Source organism: Clarias gariepinus, chromosome 5 (genome assembly GCF_024256425.1).
Source record: "Clarias gariepinus isolate MV-2021 ecotype Netherlands chromosome 5, CGAR_prim_01v2, whole genome shotgun sequence".
NCBI classification, from domain to species: domain Eukaryota; kingdom Metazoa; phylum Chordata; class Actinopteri; order Siluriformes; family Clariidae; genus Clarias; species Clarias gariepinus.
In genome coordinates, this window is record NC_071104.1 from 19,531,030 (window position 1) to 19,553,102 (window position 22,073).

Sequence of the window (22,073 nt, forward strand, 5' to 3'; positions counted from 1 at the left end):
AGTTAATGAGAGAAAATAAACTTGTCTATGGGGTGTGAGGTCAATATGTCTCAATGTGTGCACTAAGGACCACACAGCAACTGCTATTTATTTTCTTAAAACGCCCGTCTTTACATATTTTACACCGAAGGAAGGAAGCATTATCTAATGATGTCTTAAAAGATAAAGAAAAAAAAAAACCTGTAAATGTCGCCTGTTGCCTTTACCACCACATGTGGTGCCTAAGCAGTGTCTTGTGCAAAAGATATTATACTCCATGCTGTATCTCACAGTGTGGTCAACTTTATCTGCTTTCATTTAATGTTAGACACTTGCTCATTCAATGTTAAATGTGTGCCATTTTAATTATGGAAGGGCTAATTAAACGCCACTCTCCTCCCAATCTGTTTTCAACGAGCCATTAGCCATTGCCCCGAGGGGAGTCGCTGGCTAACGATCGCTCAGCGTCATTGCTTACGGTAATGAGACTCCGGGAGCTAAGTGCCATCACTTTGTTTCAGCTCTTTGACTCCAGACGTTGCTTTTGTTTAGTTTCTCTTGCACTCTGAACCATCAACTTCAGTATTACATGTTTCTTAAAAATGGTCACTGAATAATTCAATATCCGACTTGAAGAGGATTCTCAATGTTGAATTGAATTGATTTGACTTAAACCTGACATGTCTTTGTAACCAAGTCTTTTAGAGTGTTTTGGCCTTGAGTCGGGGACAGTTGGATATAAAAGCTTAAGCTGATGTCACTTTATTATTTAGCATTCAGTGCATGCAAATGCAGCCTGAATCCTCAAAATTGCTTTATTATCTGCATTAACATCTTTGAACTTTTGTGCGTATGCAGCTCATGATTTTACGCATATCCATTTACCCATTACCCATATTTACCCATAATGTAGTTTCTTTTAAGACTTCTTGTGTCTTATGTATAGTACTGTGCAAATGTCTTGCACTTTCCTTATATTTTGCTTTCAGGCTGTCCTGTGTTGTTTAATGTAGTCTTGAGGTATAGTTCTCCAGGCTTCTTAAAGGACTTTCTGGCTCTCGTTTTTGACAAGTTTTGGCTCTCAATTTCAGTCCAGTTCCTGTACCTGACCTACTACTGGTACAGATGATGACAGATGATCGGGCCAGGGATTAGTATACTGATTATGCTGAATACTAATGGGGGGAACAAAAAAGAGGGGAAATATGGTTGCTACTCAGGTTGAAAATTTTTAGGCACTTTAGGTCACAGTAAAGCATTTGTTCTCTTTTCTTTAATATGATCTATGTAATTTAATTTAAATAAATATTAAGAAATGACTTGTGGCTCAAGACTTTTGACAATAATGTACATTTTGAAGAAATTGTTTCCATTTGTGAGCTCTCTGGGCTATAGATTTAACAAATTCCAGTCCTTATGCCCTTAATCTGAAATATGCGTCATCTGGTGTGCTGTCCAATGACTTGTAAAAGTGCCATGATACCTTCGGTTTCCTAGACCCAAGCGCCTCTGTTGCCACACAACAGAGCAGACAAGGGATAGAAGTTATTACAAAGTGCTCATCTGGAGGATTTAAGGATAGAGCAAAGTCACACACGTTTCACACTGCCTCACGGCTTTCAAGGTCATGCTAGGCCAAACCCAATACACATGATAAGTGAACAGTTTCCATCTGTCTCAATATTAAATCTGACACAGGGGAACTAATGCAGTTTGATAGCTTTCCTGGGCTTTTTTTGATACACTACCATGATGCATGCAGATCCTCATTGATCAATGACAGTTACAAAGGACAAAGTAATGCTGGCATTTTTCCCTTCCTTCACTCGCATGACTCTTATCTGCCTCAAATTAATTATTTGTGGCAGAAAACTCAGAATCAGAGCAGATAAAAGGAACCATTACCTGTGCATACAGATGTGCTCATGCATACAACTGGGTTTAAACTAAATTACTCGGAGGTTGTTATTTTTTTTTTCCCCCCTCCTTTGGAAATGCCAGATTACAGTTCTGAACAAGTGTTTATTGGTCTGCAGTGTTAATGTGGATTAGTGAAAAAGCCTCTTAGATGAAGTCTTTGATTAAGCTAGATGTTTTGAGAAGTATGCATTAATTAGCTTTGGGCCAGGCACTCATTTAAAATGTTTATCTTTGCTGCCACAGAAGGAGCCACAGTCTTGTAACACAATCCATTGGTGTGCCACTTCAAATATGTTGTGGCATCTAATAAAGCTTTATTGAGATGGAAAAATAAATTGCAGCACCACTTAATTTATCAGTCTGGGTTCTTTAAATAGACAAGTCTCTTCGGGGTTTATGTAATTTGTTTTCTCTGAAGCTTGTGAAAAATCTCTGGTATGCAATCAAATATAGGCCATTGTTACTTTGTGTAATAATTTCCGAAGGTAACCCAGGACTAAGGTTCGAGACACTCTTTTGTATTTATTATTTCTTCTGTGTTTCAGGAAGGGAAAGTTCCTGCATCACTATGAGAACTATGGAGCCACAGCCAAGGACATTGCAGATTGGCTTAAAAAGTGAGTAGAGCAGCCTGTGTCTATAGGCACCATCCTGTCAATCACAACCCCAACTAGGATAAAGACTGACTACACACACATACACACAAACAAACACAGCCTTGCAATTTTTGTATGCCTTCAGGCAAGTGTAAAGGCCAGTTTTTATTAGTGGAAGACATATTGAGGGCTTGGGCTTAGGCACCGCTTCATTGATTGAGTGCATTGTCGAGGGAGGTTTTTTTATGACAAGCAGACGATATGTGCACTTGGTGATAAAACACCTGAACAAGTCTGAACACTCATGTGGACCTTGTGGTATAGATATAATGATGCATTCCCCTTCTTTTTTTTTTTCTTTTTTTTAACGTTTGTTTAGCCCATGGAGTAAATGACTATTACCTTAGTTTCTGGGTAACCATAACAGACAGCACATGATGTACTGTAGGAGTAATAATGTTAATTAATAGTTGAAACAAAGAAATGATCAATATGTCAGATGTATTTTGTTTTTTGTCCAAGCCAGTGTTTCCCAGTTTGGGGAAAGTAAAATAAAGGTTGGGAGGTTTATTGTTAAGTTTATTATTTCCCCTTTGACTAGCTACTTGTTCTGGATGTATCCAATATAAATCTCAATAATAAAAAAATATATATAAAATTAACTATTTTGCTCTAAGAATAAGCCTATAAATAATGCCAATTTAAATGTAATGACACTTTCCATAAACAAAAAGTGTTGCATGTTTGGAAAGCTCAGGAAAAGAAAAGCCATATTTCTCTAGTAAATAGGCAAATTAGGCTATTGTCCCAATAGTTGAATAGTTATTTCTAAAACGGGTCGATTCCAAGGGAGTCTAAGGAGGAATATAGTCAATTGGGTCCATCAGTGCAAAACATTTGAAAACCACTGATGTTAGCCTGCCAGGCATCTCCCTGTGCTTGGTGGGTTTCCTCTGGGAACTCTGGTTTCCTCACACAGTCCAAAGACATGTAGATTAGGCTAGTTGGCGTTCCCAAATTGCCCATACTGTGTGAATGAATGTGTGTGGGTAGCTCAGTGGTTAAGGCATTGGACTACGGTTCGGAAGATCCCAGGTTCAAACCCCACAACCACCAAGTTTCCACTGTTGGGCCCTTGAGCAAGGCCCTTAACCCTCAACTGCTCAGATGTGTAATGAGATAAAAAAAAAAAAATGTAAGTCGCTCTGGATAAGAGCGTCTGCCAAATGACTAAATGTGTGTGTGTGAATGTGTGTGTGTGCCATGCGATGGATTGGTACCCTGTCCAGGGTGTACCCTGCCTCGTGCCCTAAGTCTCCTGGGATAGGCTCCAGGTCCCCGTGACTCTGAATACAAGATAAAGCGGCATAGAAGATGAGTGAGTGAGTGAGTGAGAGTGGTGTTAGCCTTGGGGCAGAAAACATAGCAATGCAATATTTGGGTAACATTTCTTTGCAAAACAAATGGATTTTTTTTTCAAAGCAGAATTCTATCACCAGTTTCGAGCATGTGACCTGTCAAAATTATTATGCAACACATTACAGGACTATTACAGGAAGACCACTGATTGCACAAGTGGACTTTTTCATCTCTCTCAGGAGTATTTGTTCTGATGTCTCTGACATGGCTTTGATTTGGCAACAGGCAGAAAAATACTTGGATTCACAAACTCTGCTGTGTCCTCTTATGAAACACTGCAGCTGGAGCTGACAGATCTTCCTGTAAAGCATGTGCACATAGACCTCTGCACTTTAAAGCTCACTTAAGCTGCCTTTATCCTTCCAAAAACTGGAAGGTCACATGCATCTTTTTAGAAGGAAAGCGTATTCCATTTTTGTCCAGATGATTTTGCCTGTTGCTGTATACCTTTTTGCAGTCATAGTGGGTTAATCCACTTAATTACTAAAAATTGTCAATGCGCACAGTGGCTGAGTGTCTGTTGGTCATGGAGTGAAATTACTCCTAAGCAGATGTCTAGAATTGAGAGTAAAGTGGAACATCTGTGTCAAAAACCAGCACACAAACTATTTGCTTTATTGCATTAAAAAACATGGAGCCAGCCAAACCTGAGTAGAGACGTTACTCAGACATTACCTACCATACAGTTACGTAAGGGCAGGCAATATTGGCCAAGCTAAAACGTACTGTATGCAGAAAAATTAAAATTTTAGTAGTGACGGCAAGGAAATTGCTGAAATAAAATAAGACAAAACTGTATTTAGATTTATTTACATGTTTTTTAAACATGAATGTACCATTGTTGGTGTGCTCAGATTTAAAGAGAAATCCACCTAGAATGACTTATTAATAACATAATAATACATGATATAATGTGATACTCGAGTTTACTTTTCAGGTTTATACTATTTTCATTGACATGGACTTTAATATGAAGGGTTATCCTTTTATTAATTGTATTAATTAACACTCTCTCTCTCTCTCTCTCTCTCCCTCCCTCCCTCTCCCTCTCTCTCAGCCCACAGCCTCCTCAGCCCAAGACCCCTGAGGTACCATGGGCAGAATCAGACTCAGCAGTTTTTCATCTGACTGATGAGTCCTTTGACACATTTCTGGACGAACATCCCTCAGTCTTGCTTATGTTTTATGCTCCCTGTAAGTTTTCAGCTCCTTGTCAGGTCTCATGTACACAGGGGTTTTTGAAGTATGGATCAGCTTTGTAGTAAGATAGCAGTAGATCAGCGCTTTGTGCAGAGCTGCTCAATCAGTGTCTGAAAAGACTGTTACTTGGAACATCATTATTTGCATCACTTTGTATCAGAGATATAAATATATATATATATATATCAGGGATGGGGAAAAAAGGAATTTGATAATGAAAATGTGGCAGGTATTTTATTAGATAAGCGCTTTTTTTTTTTTTTTTTAAAGCTCATGTGCATGAGACTGTTTCAGCAGCTCATACATTTAAAATCAGAGAAGGAGTGCTTATTCATGTCCTCGAGCACTGACTACATTCCACCTTGTCTTCATGCGCACACCTCTCTCTTCATCACACCTTCTATAACTCTTACTCTCCTCACTATGAAAGTACACTCAATAATTTCATGCTGTCTTGTCTTCCACTCTGTGGTCAAAATACTGACACAGAAATGAATGGATGCTTACGTCACTGACCGAAGGGTGCACAGGTTTCATTTTCACTCTCTTTCTGTTTAATTCTCAGAGACAGACAGGTTTTAACAACTTCTTCTGGCCCTCTTAAGGATATGAGTAATAAATCCTCAAGGCTGTAGGATGCAGTATTCCATCACCGGTTATTACCCAACCCACTCAGCAATATTAGAGCACTTATGAAGTGTGTAAATTTACTCTTTTTTTGCTTCATGGTCACTTTGAGTCAGTGACCCCATAATGACTTGTCCAGTTATCCTTGGTTTATGTTCATAGCTCCTCCTGAATGTATAACAGGTACAAAAAGCTCCCAGATTGAAGTGCTCAGAAAAGCAGCGTAATGCTTTCCCAACTGAACGCTGCCCATTAGTTTCAATAAAGGCTAATTATGACTGCTTTGGAGATTAGAGATTGTGCTTCTGCAGGTCATAGATTAAATAACTCTTATATAATTTAAAGGCCTTTCTTAGATATTTATCACTCAGAAGGATGTGCTTTTAGTTTATTATATTTTTTTTATCTCTACAGTTTATAAATCAGTGTAATGATCATCTCGTTTTAGTTGGAACATGTAAAGAGTTCATTCATTTAGTAGTGCACACTCAGATATTTTGCCCTTGTCTGTCACATATATACCTTTCTTACTTTCTGTGCGTGTGTATATATAATATGTATGTGTACTGTATGTGTGTATATATACATACACTTATGTATTTAGTCAGCCACCAATTGTGCAAGTTCTCCCACTTAAAAAGATGAGAGAGGCCTGTAATTTTCATCATATACCTCAACTGTAAGAGACAAAATAATTTTTTTTTTTAAATCCAGCAAATCACATTGTAGAATTTTTAAAGAATTTATTTGCAAATTATGGTGAAAAATAAGTATTTGGTCAATAGCAAAATTTCATCTCAATAGTTTATGTACTCTTTGTTGGCAATGACAGAGGTCAAGCGTTTTCTGTATGACTTCACAAGGTTTTTACACACTGTTGCTGGTATTTTGGCCCATTCCTCCATGCAGATCTCCTTTAGAGCAGTGATGTTTTGGAGCTGCCGCTGGGCAACATGGACTTTCAACTCCCTCCAAAGATTTTCTAGGGGATTGAGATCTGGAGACTGGCTAGGCCACTCCAGGACCTTGACATGCTTCTTACGAAGCCACTCTTCGTTGCCCGGACATTGTGTTTGGGATCATTGTCATGCTGAAAGACCCAGCCACGTTTCATCTTCAATACCCTGATGGAAGGAGGTTTTCACACAAAATCTCACAATACAGTGCCCCATTCATTCTTTCCTTTACATGGATCAGTCGCCCTGGTCCCTTTGCAGAAAAACAGCCCCATAGCATGATGTTTCTACCCCCATGCTTTACAGTAGGTATGGTGTTCTTTGGTCTATGGATGCAACTCAGCATTCTTTCTCCTCCAAACACAAAGGTCTATTTTGGTTTCATCTGACCATATGACATTTTCCCAATCCTCTTCTGGATCATTCAAATGCTCTCTAGCAAACTTTAGACGAGCCTGGACATGTACTGGCTTAAGCAGGGGGACACGTCTGGCACTGCAGGATTTGAGTCCCTGGCGGTGCAGTGTGTTACTGATGGTAGCCTTTGTTACTTTTTTCCCAGCTCTTTGCAGGTCATCCAGTAGGTCCCCCGTGTGGTTCTGGGATTTTTGCTCACTGTTCTTGTGATCTTTTTGACCCCACTGAGTGAGATCTTGCGTGGAGCCCCAGATTGAGAAAGATTATCAGTGGTCTTGTATGTCTTCCATTTTTTAATAATTGCTCCCACATTTTGATTTCTTCACACCAAGCTGCTTACCTACAGTATTGCAGATTCAGTCTTCCCAGCCTGGTGCAGGTTTACAGTTTTCTTTCTGGTGTCCTTTCACAGCTCTTTGGTCTTGACCATAGTGGAGTTTGGAGTGTAACTGTTTAAGGTTGTGGACAGGTATCTTTTATACTGATGACAGATGCTATTAATACAGGTAATGAGTGGAGGACGAAGGAGCCTCTTAAAGAAAGTTACGGGTCTGTGAGCGCCAGAAATCTTGCTTGTTTGTAGGTGACCAAATACTTATTTTTTACCATAATTTGCAAATAAATTGCAAATAAATTCTTACAATGTAATTTTTTGGATTTTTAAAAATTATTTTCCCTCTTATAGTTGAGGTATACCTATGATGAAAATTACAGGCCTCTCTCATCTTTTTAAAGTGGGAGAACTTGCACAGTTGGTGGCTGAGTAAATACTTTTTTCCCCACTGTGTATATATATATGTGTGTGTAGGTATACACACACTACAGAATTTTTACATTTTACAACAATACTGGACATATCAAAACTATAAAATAACCCATATGGAGATAGGTAATTATGTAACGACAACAACAGTCAGTTCTTCTTTTAATACACGGAGGTCAACTTTTCTGGCATAGTTCTTGCCAGAACAATCCCGTCCAGTGCATTTGCAACACCCATCAAGCATTTGAAAGCAAGACTAAAACGTACCTCTGCTGCAGAGGAGAAGTTTATTTAGAGCTACCAGCCTAAACAATCACCAATTTTTAGCACCTCGTATTAGACGCGTTATGAAGCCTTTACAGATCATAAGTACTGTAGCAGATACATCTCAACATTAACTGTTCAAGTAAGATATTCTGGAAGCTTTCAGCATTGCTTTACAATGTAGAAAGAAATCAAAATCAGGAACGACCATGAAGTTAGAAAGGGTATATTTCTTACATTCTGTCTTGCCTTAGAGAAAACGAATCAGTTCTGTTTCAGTTGTAAAATCCTTTTTTTCTTGCTCAGTATTTTAAGTGTTTGCTGGCTCATGGCCCAGTTTTGTTCACACGCCAATGCAACTTGTCACAAATGCTTGTACCTTTTGAACACTGGTAGGAACCGTGTTTGTAAGCCAGTGTTAAATTGAAGGCCGTTACAGTGTTATGTCCTTGTCCACAATGGAAGTCTTTTCTATGACAGCGATGTATGTTTTCTCCAGGGTGCGGCCACTGTAAGAAGATGAAACCTGAATATGATGAAGCGGCTGAAGTCCTCAACAGAGAGGCTGATGTGAGTGCACATTTTGTTAAGTCTTTAAAATTCGTGACTCTAAATGATTACCACATGAGGCCCAGCCGGACCAGGTCAGTCCGCTCTGTAAAACATATTTGCCTAGCATTACGCTTCATGTGGATGCAGAGGAAATAGAATCACCGTGCTTTAGAGAGCACATGGGTATTGTGCACCTAATGAAATTATTTCAAGTGTGAAATTGTGAGTTTGAGAAATAGAAACCTTAAAATGACGAATTTGTTTGTTTAATTAAAACAATCTCTTCTAATGTGCCATCATGCAAAAAGAGGTAATAAAAAAAAAATTACTACAATGCTACCAGTGTTCGTTCTCCAGTTTTGTGCTCGTAATACTAAGGTTTGTTTTGAAGCCCAGTTTTTTTTCCCAAGGATTATGGCTGATTCACAAACATCCATTTTTGGCTCTGTTTTGTGTTTGAGTGTGTGGAAGGAATAAGGTTCTGATTAGTAGGGTGCGTCCACAGAGTTAAAACTCCAGGGCAGTTTGAGGCCTGTAAAGTTTCCAAAGCCTCATGTTGTCCCTGTAGTCCTTATCTCCGCACCATGCAGAATGGCTTTCTTACCGGTGCTGCGCATTATCTAATAAAGCAGTTGTGCTCCAGACGCTACGCCCTTTTCCCTAGGGTGAGCTGAGCTCACTTATTTTTCTCGTTCCTGCTTCCTTCTGAATGACAGCATCTTCATTTCAGATATATTTGTAACTTTGTACTAAGGTTTTTTATCCTTTTACCATATGAAAAATGTAAAGGGACATATATAAAATATATTATGCAGCGAGCTGATGTAGGCAAACAAAAGGGTTTGCGCAACTTTGACCAGCTCTTAAATCGTGAAGCCTACAGTAGATGACTGGGTCAGACTGACTCTGAAACAACACTAGTTTTATCCAGTAGAATTGCAGCGCAAGTTAATGCTGCAAAAGTGACCTCTTTTAACCTTTAAATGCTCCCTGCTACCCAAAAAAAAAGGGTTCAAAAATGGATCAAGGAACACAACGAGTGTTAACATGGCCCCCAAAGTCTCCAAGACTCAATCTAATTGAGCATCTAAGGGATGTCCTGGAAAAACATCTTCGATCTCCTTACGGCTTCACCTTCAGAGGTTTAGTGGAGTCTGTGCCTCGGCGATTACATGCAAATTCGCAGATGTCTAATGTACCAGCTGTTATGCTCAGTGACATTTTGAGAATTCTCATCTCCGAAAGGTTTTTTTTTTACCTGTGTTTTGCTGCTACTCATTTTCTCAAAACCTGCATGAACTCAGAGACTCACTCAGCCTTGAACTGTTTTCTCCACAGTGTGCAGAAGATCTACTCAACCATAAAGATCAGTCAGTATTAAAAAGGGCTTATGCTGCTAAATAATGTGCTGAAAAGATACCTTGCAAGTAACATGGTTTGCTCTATGTGTATTTCCAGAGTCCAGGTGTGTTAGCAGCAGTGGATGCCACCATCCATAAATCTGTGGCTGAACGCTTTAAGATCTCGGGCTTCCCTACCGTGAAGTACTTTGAGAAGGGAGAGGAGAAGTACACTCTACCACAGCTACGAACCAAAGACAAGATCATCGAGTGGCTGCAGAAGTGAGCTGATGTGATTTTTTTTTTTTTTTTTTTTTTTTTTTTTTTAGCTGTCTTACCTTATTTTAGAGAGGGAGTCCCATATTTGCAGAGCCACATATTTACAGTAGGCTCATTTGACTTATTTACAGGTCTTCAATTGAAATAAGCCACATGCTGTCACTGCTGGCAAAACCTCCAGCTTCATTTTACCCAATTCCAACTGTAATAGACAATGATTAATACAGGAATGTGTTGATGTTTTACAAACAACTGTGCACGTAAAGCTTAGGTAAATGCTGTTGTTTTTCTGTCTATGGCTGATGTGTGTTTTTGCCTGGGGAAATAGGACTGCTCTGGAAAGGTGAGGCAGAGAGGATAAAACCCTCCTAGACTGCATGTTCAAACTGTGACACTGCTGTCTACTGTAGATATATACACAAATATTTGATCCAAGTCATCATAAATACTGAAAAGGTGTCACAATGTCTTCCTCCTGGACTCCTGTCGAATACAGAATGAATAAAAGAAAATGCATACTGGAAGACTAGAACAGGTCCATGGGTTATTTCCATGTGCTATAGGCTCTAATAATGCAGAAGCTACTGTATAAACCTCGACACAATCCGGCATCAGGCACGGACTCTCAGTGGACTAAAGAGTGGCCGTCACTGTGGAAGCAGCCTACTTAGTCACTTACTGGGGTCTATGTTCAGTGGTGCTTGACTTCAATCACTCCATACATGACTTGTCCGGGCCCCTGAACAAAAAAAAAAAAAAAAGGGACTGTGCTTGTTCTTGTCTCTGGGGAGCCTGTAGAGTGAACAGAAGCTGCTGCTGAGTGTGAGAGTATGAGTGTGAATACGAATGCGAGTACAAATGAGAGTATGAGAATGTCCATTATTGCCATTTCTGCACAGCACTGAAATGCTTTACGCGTAATTTGTGCCGAAGTGTTTTTGTAAGCAGTGTGTTTAGAGTCAGGCCAAGCAGCAATGTAGCCTTAAGTCAAGTTTTTTTTTTTTTTTTTGACTTTTTATGTGTTGGCATTAGTTCACAGAATCATAGATTGTGGACACACTACCGTCACACATATTTCTTATTCTTCCCTAAACTGTTGCTACAAAACAGGAAGTACACAACTGTATAGAATGGATTTGTATGCCGTAGCATTCCAGTTTCTCTCCATCGAAAATAAGGAAACTCGAATATGCTCCAGCATGACAATGCCCTTATGTACAAAGCAATGAAGACATGTTTTGTGAAGGTTGTTAAACCCCGACTGCATACAGTACCAGTCATTCTGATCAGTGCTGGGGGACGTTACTTTTTAAAGTAACTAATTCCACTACAAAATTACTGTCCTTAAAAAGTAATCAGTTACATTACAGCGTTACTTTCTGATAAAAGTAACTAGAGTACTTTTCCACTGCAGAAAATGAAAACTCCTTTGTGATTCCTCATGCATGTTGTTTTAGTCAGGACCTTTATAATTGATCTACCATCATCACTCAGCGAAGTTTGGCCCATAATCTGTTAACTACTAATACCCCTATCTCTCCTACGCAATTTCACCCGGTGGCCGTAAGTGCAATTTATGATTCGGAATCATGATTTACCACGAGTTTTGGTGCTGTGATTAGGTTTCCATCTTTCCGCGCGCCGGTCCTCACATTGTCAAGCTGCATGGGTGAGTTAGGGGTATAACAGCAGGAATAACAGAGGAGGCTGCTGCCTGGCTCGCGGATTACATAAATTGTCTGAAAAACGGATAACATTTAAAAAAAAAAAAAACTAAATAACGGAGTACTTAAATGGCGGACCTAACGCGTTAGATTACTTGTTACATCAAAAAAGTAATCCAAGTACTCTAAGTACTTTGTAACGCGTTACACTCAACACTGATCCTGACCTGGTATTACTGCCTCATCTCCCTAATGACCCTGTGAAACAATCCCACCAGCAACCTTTCCCTTAGAATAGAGGTTCCAGCAAAGAAGAACCTAAAACTGGAACTGGATATTCAACATGTACAGTACATACATCATGGTGTGATGGTCAGGTGTCCACAAACTTTTGCCCATATAATATATATTTGTGTTCCTCCTTATGATTCACGATACTTTGTTCAGTTTTGAGCACTGATATTTTATATAAAGTGAGTGTTTGTTTAAAAAATATAGCCATTTTAATCTGCACTCTTTATTCTGATTTGTTTTTTTAAATTGTTTCTCTCAGTCCCCAGGCACCCCCTCCTCCTGAACAGTCATGGGAGGAGAAGCCATCTAGCGTGAGTCACCTTGGGGCTGAAGACTTCAGGGAAGCTCTCAAGAAGAAGAAGCATGCCCTGATCATGTTCTACGCTCCATGTAAGTCGTCTGCTTTGCTAATGTCGATGCTGATGATACTACAGTACAGTGGCTCTAGGATGAATTGAATGTTTAAAATTAAAACAACTGTGGAAGCGTCAATTAAAAGTAAAATGTGCATCTGAAGCATTAGAAAAAGGCCAAATACTGTAGCTATTATTATTATTATTATTATTATTATTATTATATGCAATCCCTTTTAAAATGCTTGCTTTTTAAAAACTCTTTCGCCTTTGTTTTTTGGAACAACTTTAATTAGCTTTACTTGTACTTATTACTTGTTCATATAATCATAGGATGCTCGTATACAGGAATAAAAAAGCCTAGCAGCAGGTCATTGTACCCTCAGATAGTTATTACAGTGACACACTTCACAGCATGAGCTTTAATTTCATTCTAATATCGTCACTTAGGAAATTGTCCTAAATATTTATGAAAAACAGAAAGACGCAAAAGGAAATAAATGAGTATGTGTGCTACAGCAGCAGTTTCATACAGTGCCCCTACAAATTATGCCTTCAGCTTTCTTTGATAGAACCTTCAGAGATTTAACTGAGAGCTTTCACTTTGCCTACAAAAACAGCACTTTCTGTTCCTTTTCTTGGAATTGTGTAATATTTAGTGTAACATCAGTCTATTAAGGGATTTGGGTGATTAAGTGGTTTCTTAAAATGTAAAAACATGAATGCCTTCAGACGAGTAGTTAATTTACAAACGCGCCGCTATTGAATTAAATGCTTCTCTTCCCTGGAACCCTGCGTTTGTTTTACAACAGCACAAGATATTTGTGCTTATCGTCTAAAGGGTGCTCTATACTGTAACCTCAGTAATAAATGTACAAAATCATGTATGATGTATATTGAAGCAAAAATTATTCTTTCATGTTTACTGTCCCTTGTTCTTTTTGGGTTTTGGACTTTTGGATACGTTTTAAATTACTAAACAACTTTCTTCTTAAGTTTATGTACTAAAATTGATCCTGTGCAACCTGCGTTGTACACACATTTGCCCATCAGATCAGCTTTTAAAAGTCAGCAACAGAAATGCAGCACCTCCAGTGTGTGTCTGCTGAGAATTTTATGTCATTATTTTACTCTTCATGCAATAGACATTTACAGTGAATACAAGTCCGTTTATGGTTCAGTCTGTCCATGTTGGATTAAGATTAAATAGCAGGAACATTTTGTATTAACAGTATAAACAGTCCAATGTTCTATAAACTTTAATATTCATCACACAGTTATTACTCTGGCTTATTATTATTTTTATTCCTTGACAAGATGACGTAACATTCTCTTCCTATTCAATTATATATGTTAGTTTAATTAAAATATTCATAAAAACCAATTATTTATCTCAACATCTGTCTTTATTTTATTATCCACTGCCTGGCCAAAAAATGTCACACACTCTGATTTCATTCAGTCACCTTTAGCTTTGATTTCAGCACACAATGTGGTGGCCAGTTCATGTGTGACAATGAGTCCTGGAATATGTCCGTGCCACGAGGGAAGAACAACTCCACTGACGTGATATCATGGTCATTCATTTTATTCCAACATAACGATGCTCAGCCTGGACCTGACCAACTGAAGCAGCTCTAGATCATAACATTGCCTCCCGGGGCTTGTCTAGTGGACCCTGTGCATGATGTGTGCACTGCTTCTTGTTCTGCCCTTCTTACCCTGATGTACCGATCGCTCTGGAATAGGCTCAATCTCAACATGACCTTTTTTTATTGTTCCTAAGTCTAATTTTTATGCTCCCTAGTAAACTGAAGCCTTGTTTTTTGATTAGTCTCACTAACGAGTGGTTTTCTTATGCAGCAGTTTAGTCTGTTAGAGTTCCCCTCACACTGTGTGCATATGAAAATGCTCTCAATTTCATTATTAAAGATAGAGATGGTTTTTAGTGTTGATTTGTGTTACTATGCAACTTCACCAAGTGCTTAAGTGTTCTCTGTTCATGTTTTTCCATTGTTTAAACAAACTTGACAGTTCAGCACTATCCTCCCAGATTCTGATAATGTGTTAAAGGTTTCTTAATCCAGTTCCAGTTATTTTAAATCTCCTTAGTTGTTTTCTTTGCTCAATAATTTAACCCTTCTAAAATGACTATGTTGTTTTTGAGCAGGCAGTGTACATTTACATTTAGGCATTTGGAAGACGCCCTTATTCAGAGCAACTTACATTTTTATTTCATTATACATCTGAGCAGTTGTGGGTTAAGGGCCTTGCTCAAGGGCCCAACAGGAACAACTTGGTGGTCATGGGATTTGAACCTGGGACCTTCCGAGCCGTAGTCCAATGCCTTAACGAGCATCAGTGTTGGCAAAAATATAATTTTTTTGATATACATTTGTCTGGAATTTAGAATGATTGCTTAATAGCACAAATCATGGTTGAGATTATTTGCTTTATTTTGTAATTATTGTAAAGTAATAATTGTAATAATCTAATGATACTACCTTCTGCAGTGCAAAAAAGGCATAGATATGCATGATTAGGCAGAAACAGTAAGCCATTCTTACTGTACAATCCTGAATAGCCTTATTAGTGTGAATTCATTAGACACAAGGGTGCATTTTTTAAGTGCTTTTTACAGTATGCTATTTAAAGTGCAGCTTTTGCTTGCTCTCCAGATTCTTGTTTGGGGAGCGAGTTATATGGATGAAATGCAGGGTCAAATAGACCTCACACAGGTCTGAAGGTTCGAAAACTTTCTGTGCTTCGAGTGTAATAGCTGCATGAACCGATCGGAGGGTCAGCAAATTTATGCTTCATTATTCTAATGGATGTTGTGCTTCTGAAATTAGGAGCTGTGTTATGCACACAAGCAGGCCTTTGTCTGGGACTCCAAGCATCATTAGTTTACCCTCAGGTGCTGTTTAAGTGCACTGGTTTGTGAAACTGGACTTCTTTACTCTAATGACTTTCATTTGAAAACTCGGATTAAAGTGGTAGCTAATGGCATTTATACTAATTCAAATTTCTTCTAATCTTTGCTAATGAGCTCATTCCAATATGTTATTTCTATAGTCACAGCTAAAACATAAAGACTTGTATAACAGATGTCATACAATAATAAAATAAATACAGATGTTTTGAGGGGATCCCGAGTGAGGTGACAGGGTACGTTCACCCTGTTGTTGGGAGCTCGAAGCCCATTGCTGCCACGGTGTCTTAGGCAAAGAGTCTCCAATCCACAGTAATAGCCAGCATTATACCTGTTAAAGTTTTCTCATCTTAGAGAGAAAGTATACGATATGTTGTTTAGCTCGTAGCTTCTGCTCCAGACTCTTGATTTATTACAGATCAGTGTCTGTTTGTAGCTGCTATAATGTACGCTACAACAACTTTGGGGCTTTAATAACATAATATAACCTAGTTTTCAATTATTTTCTTATAATAAAAGTCCCCGTTTTATTTTATTGCTTACAGTATATAGGGCATGCTAAAAAAAATGTGATGAGATATTAAGCCGTTTCATGTGAAGTTCTTTTGTCGTAAAACCTGAGAAAAGGTAATATGAATATTTCAGGGCTTGAGTGTTTTTTGAGCACGTTGCTGATCCGTTGTAAAGCCTATTTGTCCTTGTGTTTTTCACGTTCTGTACTTCATCGCTGTTCTTTTTTCTATAGACTCACTCTCGGCTATTTACAGCCTTTGCTTTGATAGAAAGCATCACAACATTTTCTCTGTAACATTTCCGCTGTAATGTCATCTGGCTCAGATGACATTCAGCTCATTTGGCTCAGATAAAATGATGACATGCTTTTCTCCGCAGGGTGCCCGCACTGTAAGAATGCCGTCCCGCACTTCATTACGGCTGCTGAGACGTTCAAAGAGGACCGCAAGGTGAGACACAACCTCATGAAAGAGAATTTTCCTTATCAGCTTATCATTCTACTTTTCATTCCTGCTTTTTTTTTTTTTTTTTTTTTTTTTTTGTCAGGTGCCATCATCAGAGACAGTCCAGTTTTAATGGCTTAGAATTTGTCAGAATTTTTTCACATCTCTTGTCTCTTACCCCCTTTGTTTCACATTCTCATGCAGCCTTTTAACTTTCAGTTTCTTATACTGTAGTTTAAGATCAGTAACATATGCAGTATGCAGTATGTGAATAGACATTTGCTTTTCATGTGTTTATCTTCCCGAATATTTGTGGCACAGTGCAGGTATTCTAACTTTTCAACTCCCTACTGAGTTCTTTAATGCTTTCCACATGAAGCCATTTTCTGTTCTGTTTCATTTTCATTCTTTCTGTTTTCACTGTCCAACAGTGTAATTCTTTCTTCCAAATAGCTGACCCACCCCTGAAATGCCTGAGAGAATAATTTGTGACTTTCCTAACGTTGTTCATCACAAGTCACCAAACCAAGATGTTCAATTGTTCCTAGCAATAGATTGAAATGCATTACGCATGATGTCAGCCTTCTTTAACCTTCTGATGGCTCCTAAATTTGGACTTGCACACAATCATTATTCGAATGAGTATGATTTGGAAAGTCGCTTTGCCAAGAGAGCCGGCTGCTTTCACTCCGAATTCCCTTTAACGACCTGATTGGCCTCACTCCTATTGTGAGTCCTGTAGGAAACAGTATTTATGTGAAGGTTTCTGCCCATGGACAGGAAATGGACAAGAAATGTATAGAAAAAGCTCCATCTGCTGGTGTTCTGATGAGTTGAAATGGATGACACGTATGTCTGGTGAGTTGATTTGGCAGTCAGTTGATTAACGTGAAAAAGGGCCAAGGCTGTTTCTTTATTAATAGAGCTGAATCCTGTGACAGAGCACCAGGAGGACTCTTGATCATACAGGAATAGGATTTAATTAAATTGTCTTAATTAAATCGAGAATAATGACTGAAGTGCATTTGAAAGACGCCGGTTTATACTTTGTTTGCTTCCGTATAGTCTTTGCTTGTGTTTTTTTTGTTGTTGTTTCCCCCCCGCCCAGAGTTCATCCTTTATCTTTTAGGGCGGCCTGTGTCTCTCTTAGAGTGTGCATTAGTATGTGTGGCAAGTGTGTAGATAACACACAAGTGCCCGACTTTCCATTCTCCTGATTTATAATGCAGCATCTCAATGTACTCTGATGGTATATTGTGTTGTTTATAGCAAGCAAACAAGTGTAAGGGGCCCAGTTAAACACAGACTCCTACAGTGGGGAAAAAAAAAACCTGAATTTAATGAGTAAAGCTTTGTTAGTTCCTTGATTTTCATTCACTGATTGAACTGAATATGAGCAAACACAAAAGGTCTGTGGCTTACTTATTTCAAAGGCTCTTTGTTGCAATAGTAATGAGCCTGCTGTATACTAAGTCACATCAGGTTGTTTAATTAGCCGTATACTATGGCTCTTGTTTTTTTTTCCTTTTTTTTTTCTTCTTTTTTTTAAAGTTGATCATTAGTGCCTGATGTGGATAACAAGATCCTTCATTAATGATTTTTCTAGCCAGAGCCACCTGATAAACCGTTGCCAGTACATGATGGAGTTTCCTTTCGAAGAATTATTCTGTTGATGCTTTTATTCCAGTAATCTGAAAGCAAGTGTTTGTGGATCGATTCCAGGATTGTCTGACAATATTTGCAACAGAAACAGTCTTATCAATTCTATTGAACAATTATGATATCCTCATGCAATGGCCACAACAGTTGATGAGTAATCAATTACGAGTGTTATTTAGCAGTATAACTTGCACTGCTTGATTGTGCTTGACCCTCCTCCTAAAAAATGTGTCTAAATGGGGTATATGGTTTTCACCAAGTATGCATACTTACTGTAGGAAGGAACGTTCATCCCTTTTTTATGATCCTGAATCCATGTCTGAGTGCATCATATGACCATTATAACCTGTCTTTTATCAGTTCCCATCTGAATTTGCATATGTAAAAGCTATTTTTTGTTGTGATTTCAGCAGCCTGATTTATATTATTAAGACACTGGGGATTTCACCCTGTCAGATCTGCTTGTTACGACTATAAAAATTTAATAACTCTGCCCCAGGCTTTGTCTTGCATGCTTTCTGGCTGACCAATTTAAACTTTTACTTGCTTAGAAAAATAAAACTCACTTATGCCTTATTCAATGCAGCCAAGAAAAACTATTGCTCACGTTTCTACAATAACAAAGTATTATTACTCTTATTATTTTACTTGTTATTATCAAAATCATTTTTTATTTTTTTTAAACATAATGATCTTCTACGGTGACCCAGAGAATTCTGGCATGTCTGAGACCCATGAAGTCAGCTGCCTCATCTTTCTGACCTGCTTCTCATGCTAAAAAGCTGAACAAAAGTGTTAATGTAATAGCACCAACTGCTCTCTTCTTCCCAGATCATTCGTAACTTCATATCTGCTGAAAATGTAACAAGTGTTTGAAAAGGTTTCAGTTGCACCATTTTAATTCTCATTTATAATGTCACTATTTAGATTGTGTATGCTGCCGTAGATTGCACCAAAGGCCAGAACCATGAGCTGTGTAAGCAGGAGGGTGTAGAAGGCTATCCAACCTTCAACTACTACAATTATGGCAAATTCAGTGAAAAATACAATGGAGAGCGAGGGGTGAGTTGTTGAATTGTACTGTATATATGTGAATAGATGCAATCGTTTATGTTCAACTCATATGGAATTAATAGAAATGATTTATATTAATTAATCTTTTATCCATGCACACTCTAGGAAGCTGGCTTTATCGGTTTCATGCGAAGCCTAAGAGGACGAGACCAAGAGAAGGTGGGAAAGCGAAAAGAGGAGCTTTAAAAAATGTGGGTGTGGCTATAAACAGAGGAGGAGCCTGTCATTGCACTGTGATGGGGCAGGGACCTTCTAGCACTGATGCTACACATGTGAAAACCTCAGCTTAAAGAGAGGATATTTTTATACAGCCTTATGTTTGTAATACCAATGTTCAGCCACACGACCACTCGAGACTCGGCTTTGTTTCTTTTTTTTCTTTTATTTCTTCTTTTTTTTTTCTTTCTTTCATAGACGTTTTGTGACAAAGACAATTGCTCTCAAATACTGTGACAGTTAATCAAACTACATCTTAAATCTATGCAATACTGAACATTCACTCTACAGCTCTTCATGATCGCTGGCTCCTGGGTGACGCGGACTCGACTTTTGCTTTACATAAGACACCAAAACCTTGACATCCCTTGACATCCCTTGACATTCCTTACCTTTGTAAAGATCACCCATAATGTATACAATCACGATTGAATATTTTTGTACAAAAATGTGACATCCTGGACTAGAACGACAATAGAAGAAAATGAAAATGTAGCTCAAATTTGTGGCCTTAAATGTTTGAATAAGTTTTATTCAAGTGGTACAGTGCACCAAGGACTATTTCCGAGATTTGGTGGGGCCAAAATACAACAGAGCTTATAAGAACTTGTGTTGAAGCTAATGGCTTCTTTGTTCCTTGTATTGTTATGTGTGATTGATTGTCAGTAGTGGGAAAATTAAAAAAAAGAAAAAATGAAAGATGCCAAAATTCTAATTTAGAAGTGAAGGATAAATTAAGCCCCAACTTAGTTGATGTGTATTTCCCCCGGTTCCTGTTTATGCCTGATTATCAATTTCCATACTTCCATTTAAATATCGAATGGCCATGAGCCAGTGCAGTGCAGACCCAAAGTGAATCCCTGTAGTGCATAGTGAGCTGATGTTCAGATTTTATGGTTACTGCAGGAACTATTAAAAAAATAAAAAATCTTTTTTTTTTTTGTGTGTGTGGTCAAGGGAGTTTCATTAATTAATCAAGTCAAGTTTTATAGAGATTTAAACTGGTGTAAGGGCATTTAATATTACTAATGGTCCTCACTTTTTTTTTTTACTTGGTCATTAATTTTAAGGAAAAAAATAGTTTGAATTACAACCTTCACTTCCATATCATGCATCACTTAGATATATACATCTATACCATTTTGATAAGAAATTATTAAGATTTAAGAACGTTTCATCCTATACAGATTGTCCCTTATACAGAACAAACAAACTGAGATTTGGATTCATGACAGAAAAGAACGGAAGTGCTTTTTAACATGTGGTTTATGTAGTACTTGAGTGCTCTCTCTTTCATCTAACCAGTGTTGCAGCGGAGGTTTAAGAAGCACTCTTATTCATACTTTATACCAGGACCACTGCATCGTACCATTACACTCTGAGGTAACTTTTGCGACTGTGTTCAGAGCTCCCTAATCATAGCGTTATACATATTTAATGAGCTTATCTGTAGCTAAACATGTTTGATTATTCAAGACATTGCTTCTTTTCATTCTGAATAAAGTTCTCAGGGATAGCAAAACACATTTTAGCTGAGTACTTGGAGCTTGTGTTACTGAACTCTGAATACTGAATTGTTTACATTCATCTGTGGGAGATCGTTATGACAGAATTCGGTTTAAAAATCTTGGGGAAATTAGAGGAGAAAATATTTACTCTATTGAGCCTAAAAAAAAATCAGAAGAGTCACAAGTGCTCCGTTTCTATCACTCAGCCGATCAGTCTTATTGCAAGTGTAGCCAGAAGAACGGTAAAACAGCTGGTTTCAACTTCATACTTGTTCCCCCCATTTTATATGCATCAACAGGAGGGACCCATCAAAAAAATGTTTACTGTATTTCATACTACAGAGCCATAGCCAGTGTATCAATTTTCTTTGAACTTGTGCTACAGAAGTTTCTGTACCTAAACATGTGTCTGTTGAAGGACATCCTGCTTTTTCTAACCCAAAGGTCTCCATATTGATGCCAAGAAGTCACTTCCTCCTGTCCTTGATTTATGCACCCAGCCATATGTACAGTTTTGGCCCAATGAATAAACACAATGCAAAATAAAAAGGCATACATTTCCAAGTTGTCTAAGTAGTCTTCTTTTTATAATGTTTTCCTATTAAATGAAGCATAAGAAATAAAGCTAAGTCCAGAAAGCTGTCACGACGGTCCACACTGAAGATTTTAATCTTTGAGTGATCATGTGTCATTTTCTTGTTGCTGGCTTCCTGATCACTAATGAACTTTGTACAGAAAAAAAAAAAAATCAGTACATACTATATAAAAAATGAATAACACACTATGAAAATCTCCCAAAAGTAGACAAACTGTATGTGAGGTGTATGGAGTCTTATGGTAGTAAAATAGTTTTTTATATATTACCGTACAATTACTTAGACTATAAAAACTGTTCCTGTAATGGTCCTGTAATGTCTAACAAGGTTGGGGGCACTTGGACACATGTATGTGACCACTCGTCCATGCAAAACTTGCCTTTAAGCTCCTGGAGATGTCTTCTACAGTATGTAAATTGGACTACATGATTTCTACAGGATTCACTGCAAAACACTGATTTTGTTTTCATGTAACTACTGTATTCCCATATTGCTTTAAATATGCATTT

The 22,073-nt window shown here is 38.1% G+C and overlaps 1 protein-coding gene across 2 annotated transcripts in view; it reads left to right on the top strand.

Moving 5' to 3' along the window:
* pdia5 (protein disulfide isomerase family A, member 5) overlaps nt 1-21,532 on the top strand; it is a 91,039-nt gene extending 69,507 nt beyond the window's left edge. For both annotated transcript variants that reach the window (XM_053495929.1, XM_053495928.1), the window contains exons 10-17: nt 2,445-2,516; nt 4,972-5,108; nt 8,641-8,711; nt 10,152-10,315; nt 12,530-12,660; nt 16,447-16,517; nt 19,098-19,232; nt 19,350-21,532. In XM_053495929.1, the coding sequence (XP_053351904.1) occupies nt 2,445-2,516; nt 4,972-5,108; nt 8,641-8,711; nt 10,152-10,315; nt 12,530-12,660; nt 16,447-16,517; nt 19,098-19,232; nt 19,350-19,430 (862 nt within the window). In that variant the 3' untranslated portion in view covers nt 19,431-21,532. The remainder of the gene's footprint in view (nt 1-2,444; nt 2,517-4,971; nt 5,109-8,640; nt 8,712-10,151; nt 10,316-12,529; nt 12,661-16,446; nt 16,518-19,097; nt 19,233-19,349) is intronic.
* The last annotated feature ends 541 nt before the right edge of the window (nt 21,533-22,073 follow it).